At 56.0% G+C, this 19538-nt stretch overlaps 1 protein-coding gene across 3 annotated transcripts; it reads left to right on the forward strand.

The window, feature by feature from the left end:
• Positions 1–72: 72 nt before the first annotated feature.
• VILL (villin like) lies at positions 73–19335 on the forward strand. 3 transcript variants are annotated; one of them, XM_058555058.1, is made up of 20 exons: positions 73–122; positions 5274–5340; positions 5503–5577; positions 5861–6066; positions 7423–7531; positions 8760–8870; positions 9164–9363; positions 9757–9835; positions 9936–10034; positions 10761–10899; positions 11224–11324; positions 13354–13491; positions 13596–13754; positions 14266–14445; positions 15027–15172; positions 16184–16328; positions 17764–17949; positions 18144–18215; positions 18419–18757; positions 19016–19335. In XM_058555058.1, exons 2-20 carry the CDS (start codon positions 5275–5277, stop codon positions 19127–19129), a joined length of 2664 nt encoding a protein of 887 aa, XP_058411041.1. In that variant the 5' UTR covers positions 73–122; position 5274; the 3' UTR covers positions 19130–19335. The 3 variants fall into 3 exon arrangements, with proteins under 3 accessions (XP_058411041.1, XP_058411034.1, XP_058411049.1); XM_058555051.1 differs by having other exon boundaries at positions 18419–19108; XM_058555066.1 differs by lacking the exon at positions 17764–17949 and having other exon boundaries at positions 18419–19108.
• The last annotated feature ends 203 nt before the right edge of the window (positions 19336–19538 follow it).

The raw sequence follows: 19538 nt of genomic DNA on the forward strand, positions 1-19538 counted from the left end.
GTCCTACAGGGCGGGAGCAAGGATTGAGTTACACTGGAGGGGGTGCGGTTGGCAGAGCCTGGCCCTGTGCCAGGCCCAGCGCTGCCCACAGGCAGGGTGAAGGTGCGAGCAGTTTCCAGCAGGTAGGCCTGGCAGGGAGGGGGCACAGGGTACAGGTGGGCAGGGAGGGGGCGCTGGGAACCGGGTGGGGAGGGACTGTTCCAAGTCAGGAGTGTACAGCGTGGGTTACAGGGCTCAGGGTTGCTGACGGGCTGGCGGAATTGGAGGCAGCGAGCAGCTCAAGTGAGAACACCGGTGGGGGCAGGGAGGCTGTGGCCAGAGCTACCCACGGGGAAGAAAGGGGCAGATTTTGTACTCGGATGGGGGTCTCTGTCACCCACAGAGTCGGTACACCGGGGGCCCAGACCCTGCCCTCCCTCCTCCCCCTCCAGCCGGCAGCGCTCCTCCCTGCTTCCTGGAAGTGGGGCAAAGTAACCTCAGGGCCCGCCCCTTCAGAGGTGCCTCGGGAGGAGGAAACTGTGCACCTGGGGGGATAGAGGGGTGCCAGAGGAGGGAGGGGCGCCTAGGTAAAGAGAGGGGGCACATGGGGAAAGGAGGGGGCTCTAAGGGAAATAAGGGGAGTCTGGAGGAGGAAGGGAGCACTTGCGGGGAGGAGAACCTAGGGGAGGGAAGAGAAGACAGGGGTAGAGAGGATGCATTGGGGGAGGAAAGGGGTGCGGGAGGAGGACGCCCTGGGAAAAGGATGAGGCACTAGGGGAGAGAAGAGGGTGTCTGGAGGAGGATGGGGGACATGAGGTGGGGCAGTCAGAGGAGAGGAGCGGGTGCTGGGGAGGGAAGATGCATGGTGAGGAGAATGGGGGTGCCTAGTTGGGAAAGAGAGGCATCTAGGAAAGGAGGGAGGACGGGGGAGAGAATTGTCAGAGGAGGAATTAGGCATCTGGGAGAGAAAGGAGGCCCCAGGTAGAGGGAGCAAGCCCCCAGGGAAACGAAGGGGGCTTCCAGTAGGAGGGAGAGGACACAGGGTGGGGGTCCCCACTCAGGGTAGGTGATGGAAGGGAGTTCCCCAGGGAAAGAGGGGAGATCTGCAGGTGGGAGAGCTTGGTGGGTTAGAGGGGGTGCTCTGGAGAGGCAAGAGCCCCTGAGGGAGAAAGTGACCGCCTAGAGGAAAGAAGGGGGTTCGGAAAGAGAGGGGGCCCCTGCTCTTTGAGCATCCCTTCCCCCATCCCCCCAGAACCCGGTTGGAAGACGGTGAACACAGGTTACATGGGGATTAGGGTCTCAGGCACTGGGAGCCTGAGAGTTTGGCTCCCCAGGCTGGACCTGGATATCAGGGCACCCTCCCAGCCCCTTGGGGGTGATGCTGTCCCTGCCCAGTGAAACCAGCCCAGTCCCAACTTTCTGGCCGCCAGTTTGACTTTCCTGCCCCACATGGGGCCCTGGTGACTACTGTGCTGAGGCCAGCCAGTCTTCCTGTCACTCTGACGCTGTTTCCTTCAGCCCATAGTTTGTACCTCTGGTCACTGCCTGCCTGTGCCCTGGTCTCTGTCACTGGTCGCTGCTTCTGCTGATCACTGTAGAATGTCACTATGCCTGTCACTCGTTGTCATCACATTTTCTGTTGCTTGAGACTACCATTACATGGTCACCGTGTCTGCCTGTCACTCATATCACTGTCACACCAACAGGCCATCAACTGCAACAGCAGTTCTGGGTGCAGTTAGAGGACTAGGTGACTCCCTTCTCCATCCACTTTCACTCAGTCGACTCACAAGTCACAGGTGACAGGTTTCATTCCTTCAACAACTATTTGCTGAGTACCTGCTGGCTGTCAGGCAGCTGGGAGCCGGCAGTAAACAAGAAGACAAGCCCCTGGCCTCGGGAATCCTCTGCTCTAGTGAAGGAGACCATACCAATAGCATATGTGGTCTCCAGAGCATGTTCAGAGGGGCTTCAGGCCCCCCCACAGCTCTAAACCCCAGCAGGACCCACCCCTGCCCAACCTGCTCTGGGCAGCCCCCTCCCCCGCTCCCACCCCCCCCACCCTCCATGGCCACCTTGACCCTCTTTGAGAGGGTTGGGTGTTTCCCACAGTGCACTGTGAGCTCACCAGGGCCTGAGCCCAGCCCTTAGGGACCCTGGACAAAGGTGTAAGGAATGCAGGCCACTGTGTCACCTGTCACACTATGCTTTGATTCTGTAACTCTGTATCTCCCCTCCCACCTTGTTTCTCCTGGTCATGCAGGGCCAGCAGAGCCAAGGGTGTTCCTATTGCTGATAAGACACAGTTGGAGTGGAGTGGGGAAGGGAGATGAGTTCACACCACACCAGGGCCACTAGGAGTGAGAAATCAGAAAGAAGTGACTTCTGGGTATATTGAGCAAAGCAGCAGCAAGAAGAAAAAGTTGCACGGGGCCAGCCCCGTGGCTTAGTGGTTAAGTGCGCACGCTCCACTACTGGCGGCCTGGGTTCGGATCCTGGGCGCGCACCCACGCACTGCTCGTCCGGCCATGCTGAGGAGGCGTCCCACATACAGCAACTAGAAGGATGTGCAACTATGACATACAACTATCTACTGGGGCTTTGGGGAGAAAAAGGGAAAAAAAAAGGAGGAGGATTGGCAATAGATGTTAGCTCAGGGCCGGTCTTCCTCAGTAAAAAGAGGAGGATTGTCATGGATGTTAGCTCAGGGCTGATCTTCCTCACAAAAAAAAAAAAAAAAGCCACATGTTTAAAAAAAAAGAAGAAGAAAAAGTTGCAACTGGCAGGATTTAGGTTAGATGTAGAAAGAACTTCCGTGGATGAAGGAATGACCAAGCCTCACACAGAGGTTTCTGAAGGAGTGGTAAGGGAAGCCTGGGGTAGTTGAGAGTCACCTGCCAAGATGTAACAAAATCGAGAGCCCCCTTCTCCAAATACCTCTCATTCCACATTTCTTTCTCTGCTGTGCACACTGAGAACCACAGGGCATAAACTCAAGAGAGCCAAGTTGCTGTTTGCAGAGCCTGTGGCTGTTTGCAGGTCTGTGTGTATTAAGAGTTCAGCTCTGTTTCAAGAATTTAAGAGTGCTTATGCCTGATTTATCTGACCCACTCAGGTTACCTAAGCCTGTCACCTGCTGCAGACACTGTCACGGTCTTCAGAGACAGTCTTGTGCAGAGTCTGCCCTGGGTTTGCAGAACCTTTGTCTTGTCTGCAGAGGCTGTTTGTGTCCTGAGCCTGTGTCTATTTTCAGAGTCTGCCTTTTTTCAGAACCTGAGTCTTTTTAAACTGTCTGTCCCTATTTCCCTGTGTATAAGATTTGCTTTTATGCAAGCTGCCCTGCATGCAGAGCCTATCCCTGTCTACAGAGCTTGTCTGATGTCCTTGTCTGGGACACCCCTTTCTGCCTGAAGACAGTTCCTGTTTGCAAAGCTTTGTCTGTTTACGGTACCTGTCCCTATCAGCAGAGCCTGTTTCCTCTGCAGTAAGTGCCTCTGTCTCTAGACTATGTCCCTGTTTGCAGAGTCTTTTCCAATTTCAGAGCCTGGTTCTGTCTGCAGGACCTGAGCCCTATATGTACAGTCTAGGACATTTTTCAGGGCCTTGCCTGTTTGTACAGCCTATCTGAATTTCCCTGGATAGACACTGCGTCTGCTTGCAGGATCTATTCCTATGAAAGGTTTATCACTCTCAGGCGTTGCTGTGTCTATCTGGGAGCACCTGTGTCTTTCTGCAGAGCACATCCCTGTTTGCAGAGCCTATGCCTGTGTGCACACTTTATTCCTAATTCCATGTGTACCTGTTAGCAGAGCCTGTCCCAATTTACAGAGCCTCTATCTGTTTCCAGAACTCATCCTTTTCTATAAAGCCTGTCCCTGTTTGCAGAACCCAGGCTCTCTACAGAACCCAGCCATGTCTCAAGATCTTGCCCTTGTCTGGGGCATCTGTACTTGAACAAAAAGCTGATTTCCCTGCCAGCTCATTTCAGCAAATCCTGCCCTCTCTGAAGAAGTTGTCACTGTTAACAAAGCCTATCTGTTTGCAGAGCCTGTGTGAGCTTACAAAACCTCTCCCTATGTGCAAAGTCTCTGTCTGTAGAGCCCCTGTCTGCAGGGCCTGGATCTCTTTGCAGAGCTGATGATTGTTTGCCCAGCTTGTTCCCATCTCCCTGTATGCAGGATTTGAGTCTGTTTCCTGAGGCTGTCCCTGCATGCAGAGCCTGACCATGCCTAGAGAATTTTTGCCTGCTTCAAGAGCCTGCCTCTATCTAGAAAGCATTTCTCTGACTGAAAATGCTGTGCCTATTTGCAGAGCCTTGCCTATCCATGTAGCTGCCTCTGTATCTGCAGAGTCTGTCTCTTATGCACAGAGTCCCTGTCTTAAGGGTCAGTCCCCATCAACATGTGCAAAGCCTTTCCCAGTCTGCAAAGCTCTCCATACCTGCAAAACCTGTGACGGTCTGTAGAGTCTTTCTCAGTGTTCACAATCTTTGCTTATTTGCCTGGCCTGTCTGAATTTCCCTGGATAGTCTGTGTCTCTTTGCACGGGCTGTCTTTATACACACAGATTGACCCTGTCTACAGAACTCATTTTTGTCAGGAGAACCTGTGCCTGTTGCATCCCTTTCTTCAGTCTGAGGAAGCTGTTCCTGTTTGCAGAGCCTATGCGTGTATGCAGAGCCTTTCCCTATCTATATAGCCTATCACTCTCTGCAGGTGCTGGATCTCTTTGCATAGCCCATTCCTGACTGTTTGGAAAACCTATGCCTATTTGCAGCTCTGTCCTTGTGCGCAGAGCCTGTCTTTGTCTACAGAATTCAGTCTCATTTCAAGAGCCTGTCCCTGTTTGCAGAGTCTGTCCCTGCCTGCAGAACCTCTTACTAGCAGAACCTCTGCCTGTCTGCATAACCTATCACTGTCCACAGGGACTGTCCCTGACTGCAGATCCTGTGCCTGTCTGCATAGCCTGTTTCTAACTCCCTGTCTGTTGCCAGAGGTTGTCCCTATGTTCAAAGCCTATCCCTGTCCACAGAGCTCATCTTTGTTTCCAGAACACAACCACAGACGACAGAACAGGTCCCTGTTTGCAAAGCCTCTGTGCCGACGTCTGTGGTACCTGTCCTGGTTTGCTGGCATTTTTGTTTACATAGCTGACCTAATGAAAGGCACATTCTATGACGAAGGTGCTTTGGAGAGCTGTAGGTGGGAAGAGTTCTTGCTTGGAGCCCAGAGTACAGGTGGCCAGGGCCTGAGAACTCTGACTCTTGTTTCCTCCCTCACTCCCGCCTGGCCTAGGATGGACATCAACAAGGGCCTCCCAGCTATCGAGAGCCATAGGGACCTCCACGTATGGATCATTGAGGTGAGGGGCATGACCAGACAGCAGAGTTGGTGTGCAGTCTCTGAGACTAGGCTTCTTCCACGCCACCTCCCAGATCAGAGTTCCCTCCCTCACCCCACCCTAGAGGGTCATGGGTGGGTGGGTGGGTCTCCTGAATTGTCTCTAGACACCCTCCTCTCCTAGAACCTGAAGATGGTGCCAGTACCCGAGAGGGCTTATGGGAACTTCTTTGAGGAACACTGCTACATCGTCCTCCATGTGAGCAGCTGGGGAGTCTGTCTGAGGGGGTGTCATGGCCCAGCTGGGGAGTCTGATGGTGTAGACTAAGCTCTGCCCTGGGAAGAGGCAGGCTGGGAGCTCAAGAATCGCATCCCACAAGGGGGCTGCTGCCTTTGAGTCCTCTTCACCCATCCCTCCCCATTCTCCATCTCCTGCCTGTGGAAGCACCTGCCCAGTCTCTCCAAGACCCTTGGCACATCCTCGACCGGGGCCTTAGCCCTCTCCCCGCACCCCACCCACATAAAGAACACCTGGGCCCTAGGTCCCCCAGAGCCTGAAGGCCACGCAGGGGGCATCCAGCGACCTGCACTACTGGGTCGGGAAAGAGGCGGGCGCTGACGCGCAGGCCGCGGCGGGCACCTTTGTGCAGCACCTACAGGAGGCGCTGGGTGTCGCCCCTGTGCAGCACCGCGAGGTGCAGGGCCACGAGTCCGACTGTTTCCGCAGCTGCTTCCGCACGGGGATCATGTGAGTTGAGGGGGAAGCAGAGACAGGGGGAGGAGGGGTAGAGGGGAGGGATAGAGGGGTGGGGGGGTGGGGGACAGAGGGGAGGGACAGATTGGTGGGGTGGCTGGGCTGCCTGGGGTGGCTCTCTCCCTCTTCTCTAGTGTGTGGGCTGTTTTGAGGGAAAGCGTAACACCTTTACTGAGATACAAATCACATACTATACAACCCACCCACTTAAAATATACAATTCAGTGATTTAGTATATTCACAGACTTATGCAACCATCACCACAATTTTAGAACATTTCCGTCAGCCCACAAAGAAGCTCCATACCCTTTAGCAGTCACGCCCCATCTCCCTGCAGCCCTCCCTTCCCCCAACCTGTATAGATTTGCCTGTTCTGGACATTTCATATAAATGGAATTAAACACGCCTGATGTATGGATGTACCACATTTTATGTATTCATCACTTAATGGACATTTGGGTTGTTTTACTAACATTTGTATACAAGTTTTGGGTTTTTCCCCCCCTAGTTTTATTGAGATATAATTGACATACGTCACCGTATAAGTTTAAGGTGTGCAGCATAATGGTTTGACTTACCTATGCCGTGAAATGATTACCGCGATAAGTTTAGTTATCTATCATTGTACACAAGTTTTTGTGTGGACATGTTTTTCATTTCTCTTGGGTACGTACCCTGGAGTGGACACCAATGTTGTTTTGAGTTTGCTTTTACGTTACTGTCCCCAGTAGAAATGTATTTTGCTGTAAATTGCTTCAAATATTTATTAAATTAATAACTGCAATATATCAGGTTGAACCACAGGAAACTGCCAATATTCAATCATTTCTATTTCACACAGTTGAACCTAATACATGCATGTGGTATATACCTGGACACACACACACACGTATACATGCACATACAGAAAACACGCCACCCCTATGTGTGTCCACCTACAGATGGGCACACCTACACACATACATGAATATTCATGTCCACCTACACTCATATATGCTGTTGCCCGAATTCCATACACTCACATCTTTACTCATATGGATAAACACTCATGTCCCACTTGTATACAGGTGCATGTGTGTGTATCTGCATCTACACACAGATAGACAGCTACACACTATGCTCTCGCATATATACATGTACATATACATGCATGTGTCCACATATCTACACATGGATAAACAAATGCACACTCCTGCCCCCTCGTGTGTACTCGTGCTTATACACACGTGTTCATATCTCCTTGCACACATGTATTAAACAGGCACGTGCATATCCCTACGTGTGTGTGCATGTGCTCACACCTGCACATGGCAGGGTCTGGTCTTACGTGAGACCCCATGCCCTCCTCAGCTACAGGAAAGGAGGCCTAGCCTCTGCCCTCAAGCACGTGGAGACCAACATGTACAACATCCAGCGACTGCTGCACATCCAAGGGAGGAAGCACGTGTCAGCCACCGAGGTGAGGGCTGCCAGGGATGCCCCTTGACCTCTGGACTCAGCTCAGACTGCGTGTACTGAAGTACAGGGAAGTGTGGGAGGTGACGGGGGAGTGGGAGGAACATGGGCTGTCAGCATTCCCAGATGGCCTGTTGGACGAGGAGAGAGAAGGCAGAGCCAGGCTTCTAGCTCCACCCCCGCCATAGCTCCTCTGACCCTCTGTTTCCTCATCTGTCTCATGGACATATTAAGAACTTGGGGAGGTGAGGCAGACAAGATGTTCACCTGGCTGGTCCTTGTAAGTGGCACAATAGGGAGTAGCATGATTTGGGGTGGGAGGTGCACAGCCCCACACTCTCATACACATTGTCACTGTCACCCATAGGCACACACACTGTCTCCCACTATTACCCCCGGGGCCACTGTAGTCCACAGAGTGCCCTTGTGCAAATTAGAACAGGGTGTCCCTTGCTTCCATCTATCAGGAAATTAAGGGAAAATACTGATCTCGTTAGAATGGGACACTTTGCTGCCTTCTGGCAGGAATTTGGGGTAATGAACATTCAAGTGTTTGATGTCTCCGATGTGACTGATGACACCTGAGTTGTGCACGTTACTGTCTACATGGTGTGTGGCAGCCCTGTGACTCACAGACAGTCCCACACAGGCTCACACACTGTCACCCACAGTGCAGTGACCATACATCCCTGGTCATGCAGGGACACCATGCAGCCCCAGGTTTTGCCTGTTCTCCTGGCATAATTATTCAGAGTCCCTGCCTCTACTCTCAGAAGTGTCTCTCTCTGGATGATAGCTATCCTAACCCATAGATAACACACTGCCCCCCAAACAGGCACACATACACTGTCACCCATGAGCTCACACACTTGTTCACATCAGATATGCCCCACTTGTTTACACATGTACAGCTACAGACATGCTTTGAGTGAAAAGGGTCACACTCAGTCATGTACACCCTGTGAAATGCAGCAGTACTTACAGTCGCACATGCCTAGAGATCTACCCACAGAGTGACCCTCAAGAGCTCATACAGTTACACAGATGCGTGCCCGCACACCATAATAGTGGTGTCATGGTCACACATACACCCCGTTGCACACAGCTTCATGCACACAAGTGACACACTCGAGCTATGCTCACATAAGTGGGGACAGGCTGTGGTACCCCTCCACCTGAGTGCTGGCGGTATGACACCCTGTCTCCTTCCCTGCCCTTCCTGGCTGTGGCAGGTGGAGCTCTCCTGGAACAGCTTTAATAGGGATGACATCTTCCTGCTGGACCTGGGGAAGGTGATGATCCAGTGGAATGGGCCCAAGACCAGCGTTTCTGAGAAGGCGCGGGTCAGTGTCTGTCTTGGGAACCAAGGGGTGCAGGGCTTGGGGAGAAGGGTGGTCCTCCAGCCACCTGAAGAGGTGGGCTTGGCTCTCTGCTACAACCTGAGAAGCACCTAATGGGTGCAAGCTGAGTCCAGACCCTGCACTGCTGGTGCCCATGGATGCCAGGATAAGGGGATACTTCCCCCTGCCCCCAGCCTCTGCGAGCTGAACATTGACAGGAAGGATCTGGGATAGACTGTCTGAGAGGTGAAGGAGGCATGCTGGGGAAGCCCTGACTGCCAGGTCCTCTCCCACAGGGCCTGGCCCTGACCTGCAGCCTCCAGGACAAGGAGCGTGGTGGTCGTGCACAGATTTGTGTGGTGGATGATGAGGTCAAAGCCACTGACCTCATGCAGATCATGGAAGCTGTGCTGGGCTGCAGAGTGGGCAACCTACACACAGCTGTGCCCAACAAGAGTGTTAACCAGCTGCAGAAGGCCAATGTCCGCCTCTACCAGTGAGCAGACTTTGGGAGTGGGCTGGGTGGGTGGAATAGCCCAGGCCTGCATGTCCATCATTACTGTAGTAACACAGTGTTTCTAGAAAGCCCTCCACAAAAGGCTTATGGGTTTCTGGGGCAGGCCATGTGGGACCTTGGGCCCAGCCTGTACTCTTGCATGGCTGCCTTTCTGAGAAACCCATTGTGTAGACAGGGTGACTGAGGCCCTGAGAGGGCCAGGGAGCTGCCTAAGGCTCCACAGCAAGGCTTCGGTGAACTCAAGACCTCAACTCAGGGCCCCAGCCCCCATGCCTTCTGCCTCCAGGGGGGAGGGGGAGTTGGCAAGGGGGCTGGAGTGGAGCCGGGCCAAGGAGGGGCTGAATTGCCCACATCTGGCTGCCTGTCCCCCAGTGTCTACGAGAAGGGCAAGGACCTGGTGATCCAGGAGTTAGCAACCTCCCCACTGACTCAAGACCTACTGCAGGAGGAGGTGAGGCAGGCCTGGCCCCAGCCACCCATCCATCCCCACCCACCCCACAACCCCAACCCAGTCTAGACTACCTCCTGACCAGCCCCACTCTTTCTCCTAGGACTGCTACATCCTGGACCATGGTGGTTTCAAGATCTACGTGTGGCAGGGATGCATGTCCAGCCTCCAGGAGAAAAAGGCTGCTTTCAGCCGGGCTCTGGTGAGGCTGTGGGACCCTGAGTCAAAGGGACATAGAGCTGCCTAGGGTTTGAAGGGGGAGGCAGCCCTGCCCTGGGGTCTGAGGGAAGAAATGGCCCTACTCTGAAGGCTAAGCTGGGAGACATCCATGTCCTGGGGTCTGAAAAGGGAGATAGTCCTGCTCCCCGGGAGCTAGGAGATGAACACATCCTGCCCTGGGAGCCCTGTCTGATGGAGGAGGTCGTGACCCTGCCCTGGGGTCCAAGCCTGGAGACAAACCGCCCTGAGGGAGGTGACACAGCTCTGCCCAGGGGTCTGAGGGGGACCACAGGGCCCCTCTCTGGGGTCAGGGCCATGTAGCCTGCCCTGGGCGCCCTGATGGGGGGAAGACCAGATAGCACCCAAGAAGCCATGTGTAAAAGGACACGGCCCTGCCTTGAGGTCTGAGGAGCCTACCGCACTGGGCGCCCCCTCCTTTTAGAGGAGGGGAGACGGGGCTCTGCCTGGGGTCTGACGGTTGTCATGGCCGACCCTTCCCGAGGCCCGGACTAAAGGAACCCTGCCTGTCCTCAGGGACCTCGGAGAAGTGGGTAGTGAGTGACGGAGCCAGCTCCTTCAGCGGATCATGAGCTTGGTTAATTAACGCTGCTGCAGGTTCAATGGCCCTGCAGCCTGAGCGGCAGGTCCCCGCGGGTGGAGCGGGGCAGTGGGCCCTCGGGACCCACGCCTGATAAAGCCCACGCCCCAGGGCTTCATCCAGGCCAAGGGCTATCCGGCCTACACCAACGTGGAGGTGGTGAACGACGGCGCCGAGTCCGCCGCGTTCAAGCAGCTCTTCCGGACGTGGTCTAAGGAGCAACGCAGGAACAAGAACCTCAGAAGTGTGGGTGAGCGGGAGGGGCGGGGCCTGCGGGGACGGGGCGGGGCCTGCGGGGGCGGCACGCAGAGCCTCGGCGGGATTGGTGAGCGGATGGGGAGGGGCGGGGCCCTGAGGGCGCGGAGCGGGGCCTGCGGAGAAGGCGCCCAGACCCTCGGCGGGGTGGGTGAGCGGCGGAGGCGGGGCCTTCGGGGCCGGGGCGGGGCCCGCGGGGGGCGGGGCCGGCGCGGGGAGGCACGCAGAACCTTGGCGGGATGGCTGAGCGGGCGGGGTGGGGCTGGCGGGGGCGGGCACAAGGACACGGCGCCAGTGACACCGTCTGTCTCACCCTCAGGCAAATTGACTCAGTTAAAACTGGACGTGGGCAAGCTGCACAGCCAGCCAGAGCTAGCGGCCCAGCTTAGGATGGTGGACGACGGCTCCGGGAAGGTTGAGGTGAGGGGCACTGGCTTGGCTGGGGGAAGACGGGCACACAGGGGTTGGCTTTGTCTTCAGGTGAACAGTATGGCTGCTAAAATGACCCACGTACACCCAGGTGCACATCTATACACAATCGGAAACACCCAAGGGCATGTGTACATATACACACGACCCCCCCCCCCCCCCCCCCCCCCGACAGCAGGCTCTTACACATCACTCTCAATCACACACAGCCATGGCCACTCGCTCACATAACACTCATGGCATACAGCACAGTAACACGTGATGCTTAATCGTGACCTTTTGTCATGTATAACACAACCATACATATGATAATACAGACACACATACTCATACCTTGTAACTGCACTTAATCACAGCCAAGTACACAATTGCAAGCATATAATTGCACAAACTTTGCATGACACATGATCACAGCCCCACACACCCCACACACAGCCACACACAGTCAGTCACTCATCTGCTTTCAGACCAGTGTTCTGCCAGATGCAGGAGTTGGGGGCCTCCTCCCGGCTCTGTACAAGGCAGGGTTGTATCTTGACTTGTTGACAGGGCCCTTTATTCCTTTGGGCTTCAATTTTTTATCTATAAAATGGGGGCAAAAACTGGGGTCCCATCTGGCCCCAAGGCAGGTGTGGGGATGCTGTGAGATTCTGGGAACAGGACTGCTGGGCCTGCGTGAGGGGTTCTAGTTCTCAAGATAGGTCGACGTCAGAGAAAATACCATTTCTCCGAGGCTGCTTCCTACATTTGGCCTGATGTGGTTGGACAGAGGCCGTTAGTGAGGAGAGACTGAGATAGGAGGAGACAAGGCAAGGAGAGAGGTGGGGGGTGGGCAGCAAGGAGAGAGGAAGACAGGGAGGGGGGACAGAGAGAGACAGAGAGAAGAGGAGACTGAGAAAGACGGAGACAGAGAGTGGGGCGGGGAGGAGATGGGACGAATAGCAGGGAGAGATGGGGGCACGGGGAGAAGAGAAAGGGGGGATCCGGGAGAGATGAGGTACACAGGGAGAGACAGAGGGGGCAGACAGGGAGCTAGAGAGAAGGAGACAGGAAAACAGAGAGGAGGGCTAGGGAGGGAAGGAAGGGGGCTCTGCCACCCAGGCCCCAGGCACAAAGGCAGGGAGGGGATCCCTCCCAGTGGGTACTGAGTGGACAGGCAGGTGGGGCGGGCAGTGGCCGTGGTCAGGAGGCCTGGCTGCCATGTAATTGCCTCTCCTGGGTGGCGTGTGGTCATAGCCTCTCTGCAAAAGGCAGGATTCTGGATGCTCCGGTCTGGAGGAGACCTTCCCCAGAGACAGCTGTCAGGTCTGTGTGAGCACAGGATGCCCAGGCATTGTTTCCTGCCATGTGGAGATGGGCGTTCTATCCCCACCTTATAGGTGGGAAAAACTGAAGCTCCGAAAGGTCTCGCTGCCAACACCAGGCTGACCTGGGATTTGGCCAGGGTCTGCCTGGCTCCAGAGCCCATGCTCACTACCCGTAGGAACAAGAAATCACACTGTTAGTGTGAGGAACTGTTTTCCTTTCAGTCTGTGAACAGGCTTTGTTTTTTTAAGTGACATTTGAAAAAAGGAAATTTTTCCAAGAGCCCCGAGGCCTGGCTTCTGCCCAGCTTCTGCTGCCTGGGCCTGAGCAGTGAGCAGCTGTGCCAGGACCTGTCTGCCCCTAACCTGGGCTGTGGCTGGTGGGGTCGGGCAGGGGGTGGTGTGTGGCCTCGGCAGCCTCTGGTGTCCTCACCGCTCGTTTGTCCCAGGCACTACATGCCAACTTAGAGTACTGGCTGACAGCAGGCTGGCACAGTGTGCTGGGTCCCAGGGGCCCATGAGGGAAAGGGTCACCTGCAGATCCTTGCACAAGCCCAACACAGAGTGTGGGGTGGGTGCAGTGCTGGGAGCGAGCCCCTTGCCTGCAGAGCTGAGGCATGCCTCGAGGCTGAGGAGAGCTTTCTGGCTGGGCACAGGGTGGGTGAGCTGGTTCAGGTGGAGGAGCCACCTGTGCCCACTGGTCCGCTGTTCCCCAGATGTGGTGCATCCAGGACTCATGCAGGCAACCCATGGACCCCAAGCATCATGGACAGTTGTGTGCAGACAACTGCTACCTTGTACTCTACACATACCAGAAGATGGGCCGTGTCCAGTACATCCTGTACCTATGGCAGGTGCGCCGACCTGAGGGGGTGGTGGGCACCTTCAAGCTCCGGAGCTAAGGATCTGAGAATGGGATCTAAGAGCTGCGCCAGGCCCTCACCACCCCTGCCTACAGGGCCACCAGGCCACCGCACATGAGATAAAGGCCCTGACCTGCAACGCTGAGGAGCTGGACCTCAGGTACCATGGAGCCCTGGTGCAGGAGCATGTGACCATGGGCAGCGAGCCCCCCCACTTCCTCGCCATCCTCAAGGGCCAGCTAGTGGTCTTCCAGGTAGGTGCCACCTTGCTGCTGCAGCCGCAGCCTCACTGGTTCCTCCAAGTGCTCATGGCCCTCACACACATGCTGAGCACCTTCTCTTCAGGCTGGGGACCCGGCTTACCACCCCCTGGGTTCTTGGTGCTTGTCTGAGGCCCAGGACCCCCAAGGGTGACCCCTGCCTGAGTTTCTTCTCTCGGTCCCGAGAGCCAGCCACAAAGCAGGAGACCGGTGAGGAAGTTGAACTGAAAGGGATCCAGGGCCTTGCCTGGGGTCACAGATAGGCAAAGCCAGCCCCCACTTTCCATCTTCAAGGCCTGGGGGAACCATGCCCTGACCCCTCGGAGATGGGGTGAGGTGTCCATTTAGAAAGGGCCTGGTTCCCTACCCTAGACTGACGGGCTCCTCACACTCTGTACTCAGAGGGTCCAGAAAACAGGGGTGGCTTTAATGAGGGTCCCCCACTGGGACAGGGAGGCGGCCCCCAGGAGCCCTTGCCTCAGCCTGAGGCCCAGCCCTCTTATAGGGAAACACGGGGCACCATGGGAAGGGGCAGCCAGCATCCACCACGAGGCTCTTCCATGTGCAAGGCACCGACAGCTACAACACCAGGACCACGGAGGTGCCAGCCCGTGCCTCAGCCCTCAACTCCAGTGACATCTTCTTGCTGGTCACAGCTGACATCTGCTACCTCTGGTTTGGGAAGGTACCCCCAGCACTGACCACTTGATTCACACCCAGGGCAGGGGTGCCAGGCAGGTATGGGTCCACTCCACAGAGGCTGCAGACTTTAAGTCCGGCCTCAGAAGGGGCCAGGAGGAGGGCAGGGGGAGAGGCTACAATGTTCCCTCTGGAACCTGGGGGAAGTTACAAAGTGACAGGTGAACCTGGGAGTCCACAGGCCAGAGCTAGGCCAGACCCAGGCTGCCTCCCTTCCTTCCTGCCTTGAGCAGGGAGCATGCCCTTCGCAAGGAAGAGGGCTAGTCCAGTTGGCCGTAGTTTTCTCTGATCTTCAGCATAAATCATGAATGATCCCCAAGGCTGGGAGTCCCCATCCAATGCTCTGGACCTGGAGAGGGTCCCAGTCCCTGTGACCCTGATCAGCTGGGGAAAGGGAGGCTAGGAGGGTGAGGAAGGGAGACCCCTTGCCCACATGTGCCCCACCATCAGCCTAGGCCTCCTGTGACTCAGGCCCAGCTCTCCACAGGCCTCTGTGAGTGGTGGACATGGGGCTGGGGGTGGAGACCCCTCTCCCTGCAGGGCATGATCCAGCTCTTTGTCTGCCAGGGCTGCAGTGGTGACCAGCGTGAGATGGCACGGATGGTGGTCCCTGTCATCTCCAGGAAGAATGAGGAAACGGTGCTAGAGGGTCAGGAGCCCCCTCACTTCTGGGAGGCCCTGGGAGGCCGGGCTCCCTACCCCAGCGACAAGAGGTGACAGGGTTGGGAGGATGGTGTTCTCCTTACACAGAGGCAGAGACTGAGGCCGAAAGAGTGGGTGACTAATTAAGGGTCATACAAAGATCTGAAGAGGCCAGACTAGAACTGAGGACTCTTGGCTCCCCACCCCAGGGCTCCCAGGAACACAGCCCCTCTGCTTCACTCCCAGCCCTGGATACTTTGGATCAGGAAGATGCTAGGGAGAGCAGTGCAGTGGCGCCCTCTGCTGGCTGAATGTGCTCCCTGCATTGTCCCAGTTCTGGACCATCCCACTGGCAGAGGCTTCCCAACCCCAGTCCCCAGGGGTGGTGGCGCCCAGTGTGTGTGTGTGTATGTGTGTAGTGTAATATGACGTGTGGGTAAACAGCATGTGTGGAGTGTGCAAGAACTGTGTATGTGTGTGGTCTATAAATGGACAAGGGTGTGTATCTGAAGGTGGGGCAGAGTGAGGCCTCAAAGGGAGGAGGGAGCTGAGTCCAGGGCTGCTCTGCCTGTGGGGCCTGGTTTACGCACTGCACTCCCCCCAAGTCTGCTGAGCTCCTAAGTACTACTGTCCCCCTCTCTTAGCCTAGCTTCCCTCCTCCCACCTGGGGCCTGTGGCCAGGCTCCCAGCCAGGGGTGGGAGCAGCAGCTCCTCCCGCCCAGTGAGGGCAGGGCTCCAGCTCAGGCTTGCCCCACTAAGTCGGCCATCCCCTGCTCAGTGCCCGCCCACTCCTGGGAAAATTCATGGGGCAGCTGTGCCACAGCTGGCTGGGTCTAGAGAGATCACCTAATCTGCTTTCCCCACTGACAGACAAAGACACTGAGGCCTAGAGAGGAGCAGGGCATTTCTAGAGTGAATTATGGGATGGGTGGAGCTCAGAGGAGGGCCCATGCCTCCTACTCCCAGAGAAGTTGTTTCCCAGCTCCTGAGGTAGGGGTCCTGGCTGAGGACTAGCTAGGCCCAGGCTGGTGAGAGACAAGGGCTCTTTGCGCCCCTCATGGCCTCGTGCTCACACTGGCCAGGCTCCCCGAGGACATCTCCAGCTTCCAGCCACGACTCTTTGAGTGCTCCAGCCAGATGGGCCACCTGGTCCTCACGGAAGTCGTGTTCTTTAGCCAAGAGGACCTGGATAAGTATGACATCATGTTGCTGGACACCTGGCAGGAGGTGAGGCAGCCACCCCTGCCTGGCTGGAGCATGAATGGAGTGTGTCTGTATATGTGTAACTGGGTGTGAGTGTGTGTGGTTTTGTGTGTTTCTAGCCATATGACTGCATGTAAGGCTGTGGGTGAGTCTGTGACTGTGTGTGACATTGTCTGTGACACTGTAACTGTGTGACCATGGATGTGAGACCATGGATGAGTCTGTGTCACAGTGAGGCTGCGGGGCACTGTGACTGTGTGTCTGGGACTCGTGTATGACAGTGACCAGTTTTGTAGTTGTGTGTAACTCCATGTGCCTTACGATGGTATGTGTGATTCCAGGCAACTGAGTGCCTGTGGCTGACATGTGTCAGTGTTGAGTGGGCCACTGACCACATGTGTATGTGTCATACCACCATGTGACTGCATTTGCCTTTGTGTATGTGGCTGTGGTCAAATAATTGGCTGTAACTGGCCAGACCAGCTGTAACTGGTGAGACTGTGTGAGAAAGAGAGACTATGTAACTGGCTGCAGGTGTGAGACACTGAGTGACTGTGTTTGTGTGGCTGGGTAATTATGTTTCTGTGCGGTTTTTCAGGTTGGGTGTGTGTGACTGTGATTGGGTGTGATTGTGTTTATGTGTGACTGTGGGTGGCTGTGATTTACTGTCTGCCTGTGCGGCGATGGATGTGTGCGTGTCTGCATCATTGTGTCTGTGACACTATGTGAGTGTGGTGATGAGGCTTGTGAGCTCCCATCTCAGAGTGAAACCAAAGCCCTTACCACAGCCCTGTGTGACCCAGTGGCCCTGACTCTGGCCCAGTTTGCTTCCCTTCTTCCCCTTACTTGCTGTGCTCCAACCACAATGGTCTCCCTGCTGCTCCTGGAACACGCCAGAACACTCAGGGCTTTTGGATTGGTTGTTTCTTCTTGTTAGAACACTTCCTGCCCAGGCACACATGTGACTTGCTCCCTCACCTCCCTCAGATCTTGACTCAAATGTCATTTTCTCGGTAAGGCTCTTCCTGACTCTAATTTAAAATTACAATATCCCACCACCACCACACTTCTTATCTTCTTTCCCTGCCTTATTTTTCTCCAACTCATATACTACATATTTTACTTATTTTCCTGTCTACCCCAATAAAATGAAAGCTCTACAAGGGTAGGGATTTTTGTCTATTTTTTGCATTGTCAAATCCCCAATGCCTAAAACAGTGCCTGGGACACAGTAGGTGCTCCATAAATCCATGTGGATTGAATGCATACACGCATACCTGTGACCTTCTGGCGTGTTTATGGTGTATGGGTGTGGTGGCCAGCCTGCTGGGTGTGTCTGGTTGGCTGGGATGGTGTGTGAGGGGCTCTGAGACCATCTGATAGACAGAGGTGGGAGGGAAGTGGTCAGCTCCGGGCAGCCCTTCCACCTGCCCAAGGCCAGGCGCCCTCTGTGGCCCAGATCTTCCTGTGGCTTGGGGAAGCTGCAAGCGAGTGGAAGAAGGAGGCGGTGCCCTGGGGCCAGGAGTACCTGAAGACCCATCCGGCAGGGAGGAGCCCATCCACACCCATCGTGCTGGTCAAGCAGGGCCATGAGCCTCCCACCTTCACTGGATGGTTCCTCACCTGGGACCCGTACAAGTGGACGGTGAGAGAGGCCTGAGCCCCGCAGCACCACCCTCATCTGGGGGAGAGGGGCCTGCCCTGGGCAGACTGAGAGGAGTCATCGCCCTGCCTGGGGTCCTCTAGTGTGGGTGGGGGAGGCCTACTCTTGTCCTCAGGCCCCCTCCCGGGTCCATTGGTGCCCCTCCATCCTGCCCCTGGCCTGATTCTTGCCCCCAGAACAACCAGTCCTATGAGGAGGTGGTGGAGGGCAGCCTGGGAGCGACATCTGCCATCTCTGAGATAACAGCAGTGAGTATCAGGGCCTCCTGGGCTTCCCCCGGGGGTCTGGGGCTCCGTCAGTGTGGTCCAGATGGGCAGATGGGCAGGGAAAGAGCCAGGCCCTGGTAGGAGGCAGGGGCTGCAGCTGGCGGCAAGAGGGCCAATGGGCCCTGTGGCCTCTCTGTGGGGGCCTATTCACCATCCTCCCCAGCCTAAGTCCCCTCTCCGGACAGGAAGTCAAAAACTTCCAGCTGTCCAGATGGCCAAGCAATGGCAGGGCAGGCCCCTTGGCCCTACAAGCCCTCAAGGGCTCCCAGAACAGCTCAAAGAATGAGCTGGAGCTAGGCCCCAAGGCGGGCAGCAGCAGCAGCAGCAGCGCCAGCACTAGGACCAGCACCAGCACTAGGACCAGCACCAGCACCAGCTCCAGCACTAGGACCAGCACCAGCTCCAGCACCAGCAGCTACCATAGCAGCCCCAGATCCAGGATCAACGGGAGCCTGCCTCGAGAACAGCTGATGCACCAGGCCGCTGAGGACCTGCCAGATGGCGTGGACCCAGCCCACAAAGAGGTGGATGCCCGAGACTCCCTGCCACTCACTGCCCCAGCACTAATGCATCTAAAACTGAGCTGGAGCTGCCCAGGGTGTGACCCACTGATGATGGGCAAGGGGCAGGCTGCCTGGGGAGATGTGGGTTCCAGATGGGGTGATGGGCAGAGAGATGTGGGAGAGCCTTGAGCCCTGGGTGACACCTCTGGGTGAGTGGGACAGATTCTAGGCTCAGTTGACACCCTTCTCCTGCATCCACACCCCCACTTCCCTACCCAGTTCTATCTTTCAGACTCTGACTTCCAAGATATCTTTGGGAGGTCCAAGGAAGAATTCTACAGCATGGCCAAGTGGAAGCAGCAGCAGGAGAAAAAGCAGCTTGGCTTCTTCTGAACCCAGGCCCTGCCACAGGGACCTCCTACAGGGCCAAGACCCCCCCCACAGGGACCTCCTCTGCACACACCTGAGCCCCTGGAGACACCCTGCTGGCACTCCCTACTCAGAGACTCCTGGGTCGCCCCACTACTTGTCAATACAAGTTTGTGGCCCTCACAGGTGTGATGTGTGGGCTTTCAAGTCTGGATCACTCAAGTCTACCTCTGGGGGAAGGGGCCTCTGGGGCTGGAGCTGGAGGGCGTGGAGGGCGTGGTCTGTGACATTCCAGAGAAGGACTGAGCTCTGTACTGTCTCCCATGGAGGGGTTTGTTTCTTGCTGATCCCTCCTGCCCAGGGGGATGGACCACCCCCTCACTCTAGTGTGAGTATGGGATAGGTGGAGAGTGAGGTGCTGTGGCTCCAGTGC

Source organism: Diceros bicornis, chromosome 2 (assembly GCF_020826845.1).
Source record: "Diceros bicornis minor isolate mBicDic1 chromosome 2, mDicBic1.mat.cur, whole genome shotgun sequence".
NCBI classification, from domain to species: Eukaryota; Metazoa; Chordata; class Mammalia; order Perissodactyla; family Rhinocerotidae; genus Diceros; species Diceros bicornis.

Coding starts and splice junctions, on each gene's coding strand:
- VILL (XM_058555051.1), top strand. CDS start 5,275: ATGGACATCAACAAGGGCCTCCCAGCTATCGAGAGCCATAGGGACCTC. Junction 9,364..9,756: donor GCCAATGTCCGCCTCTACCA/GTGAGCAGACTT, acceptor CCTGTCCCCCAG/TGTCTACGAGAAGGGCAAGG. Junction 14,446..15,026: donor GCTACCTCTGGTTTGGGAAG/GTACCCCCAGCA, acceptor TTTGTCTGCCAG/GGCTGCAGTGGTGACCAGCG.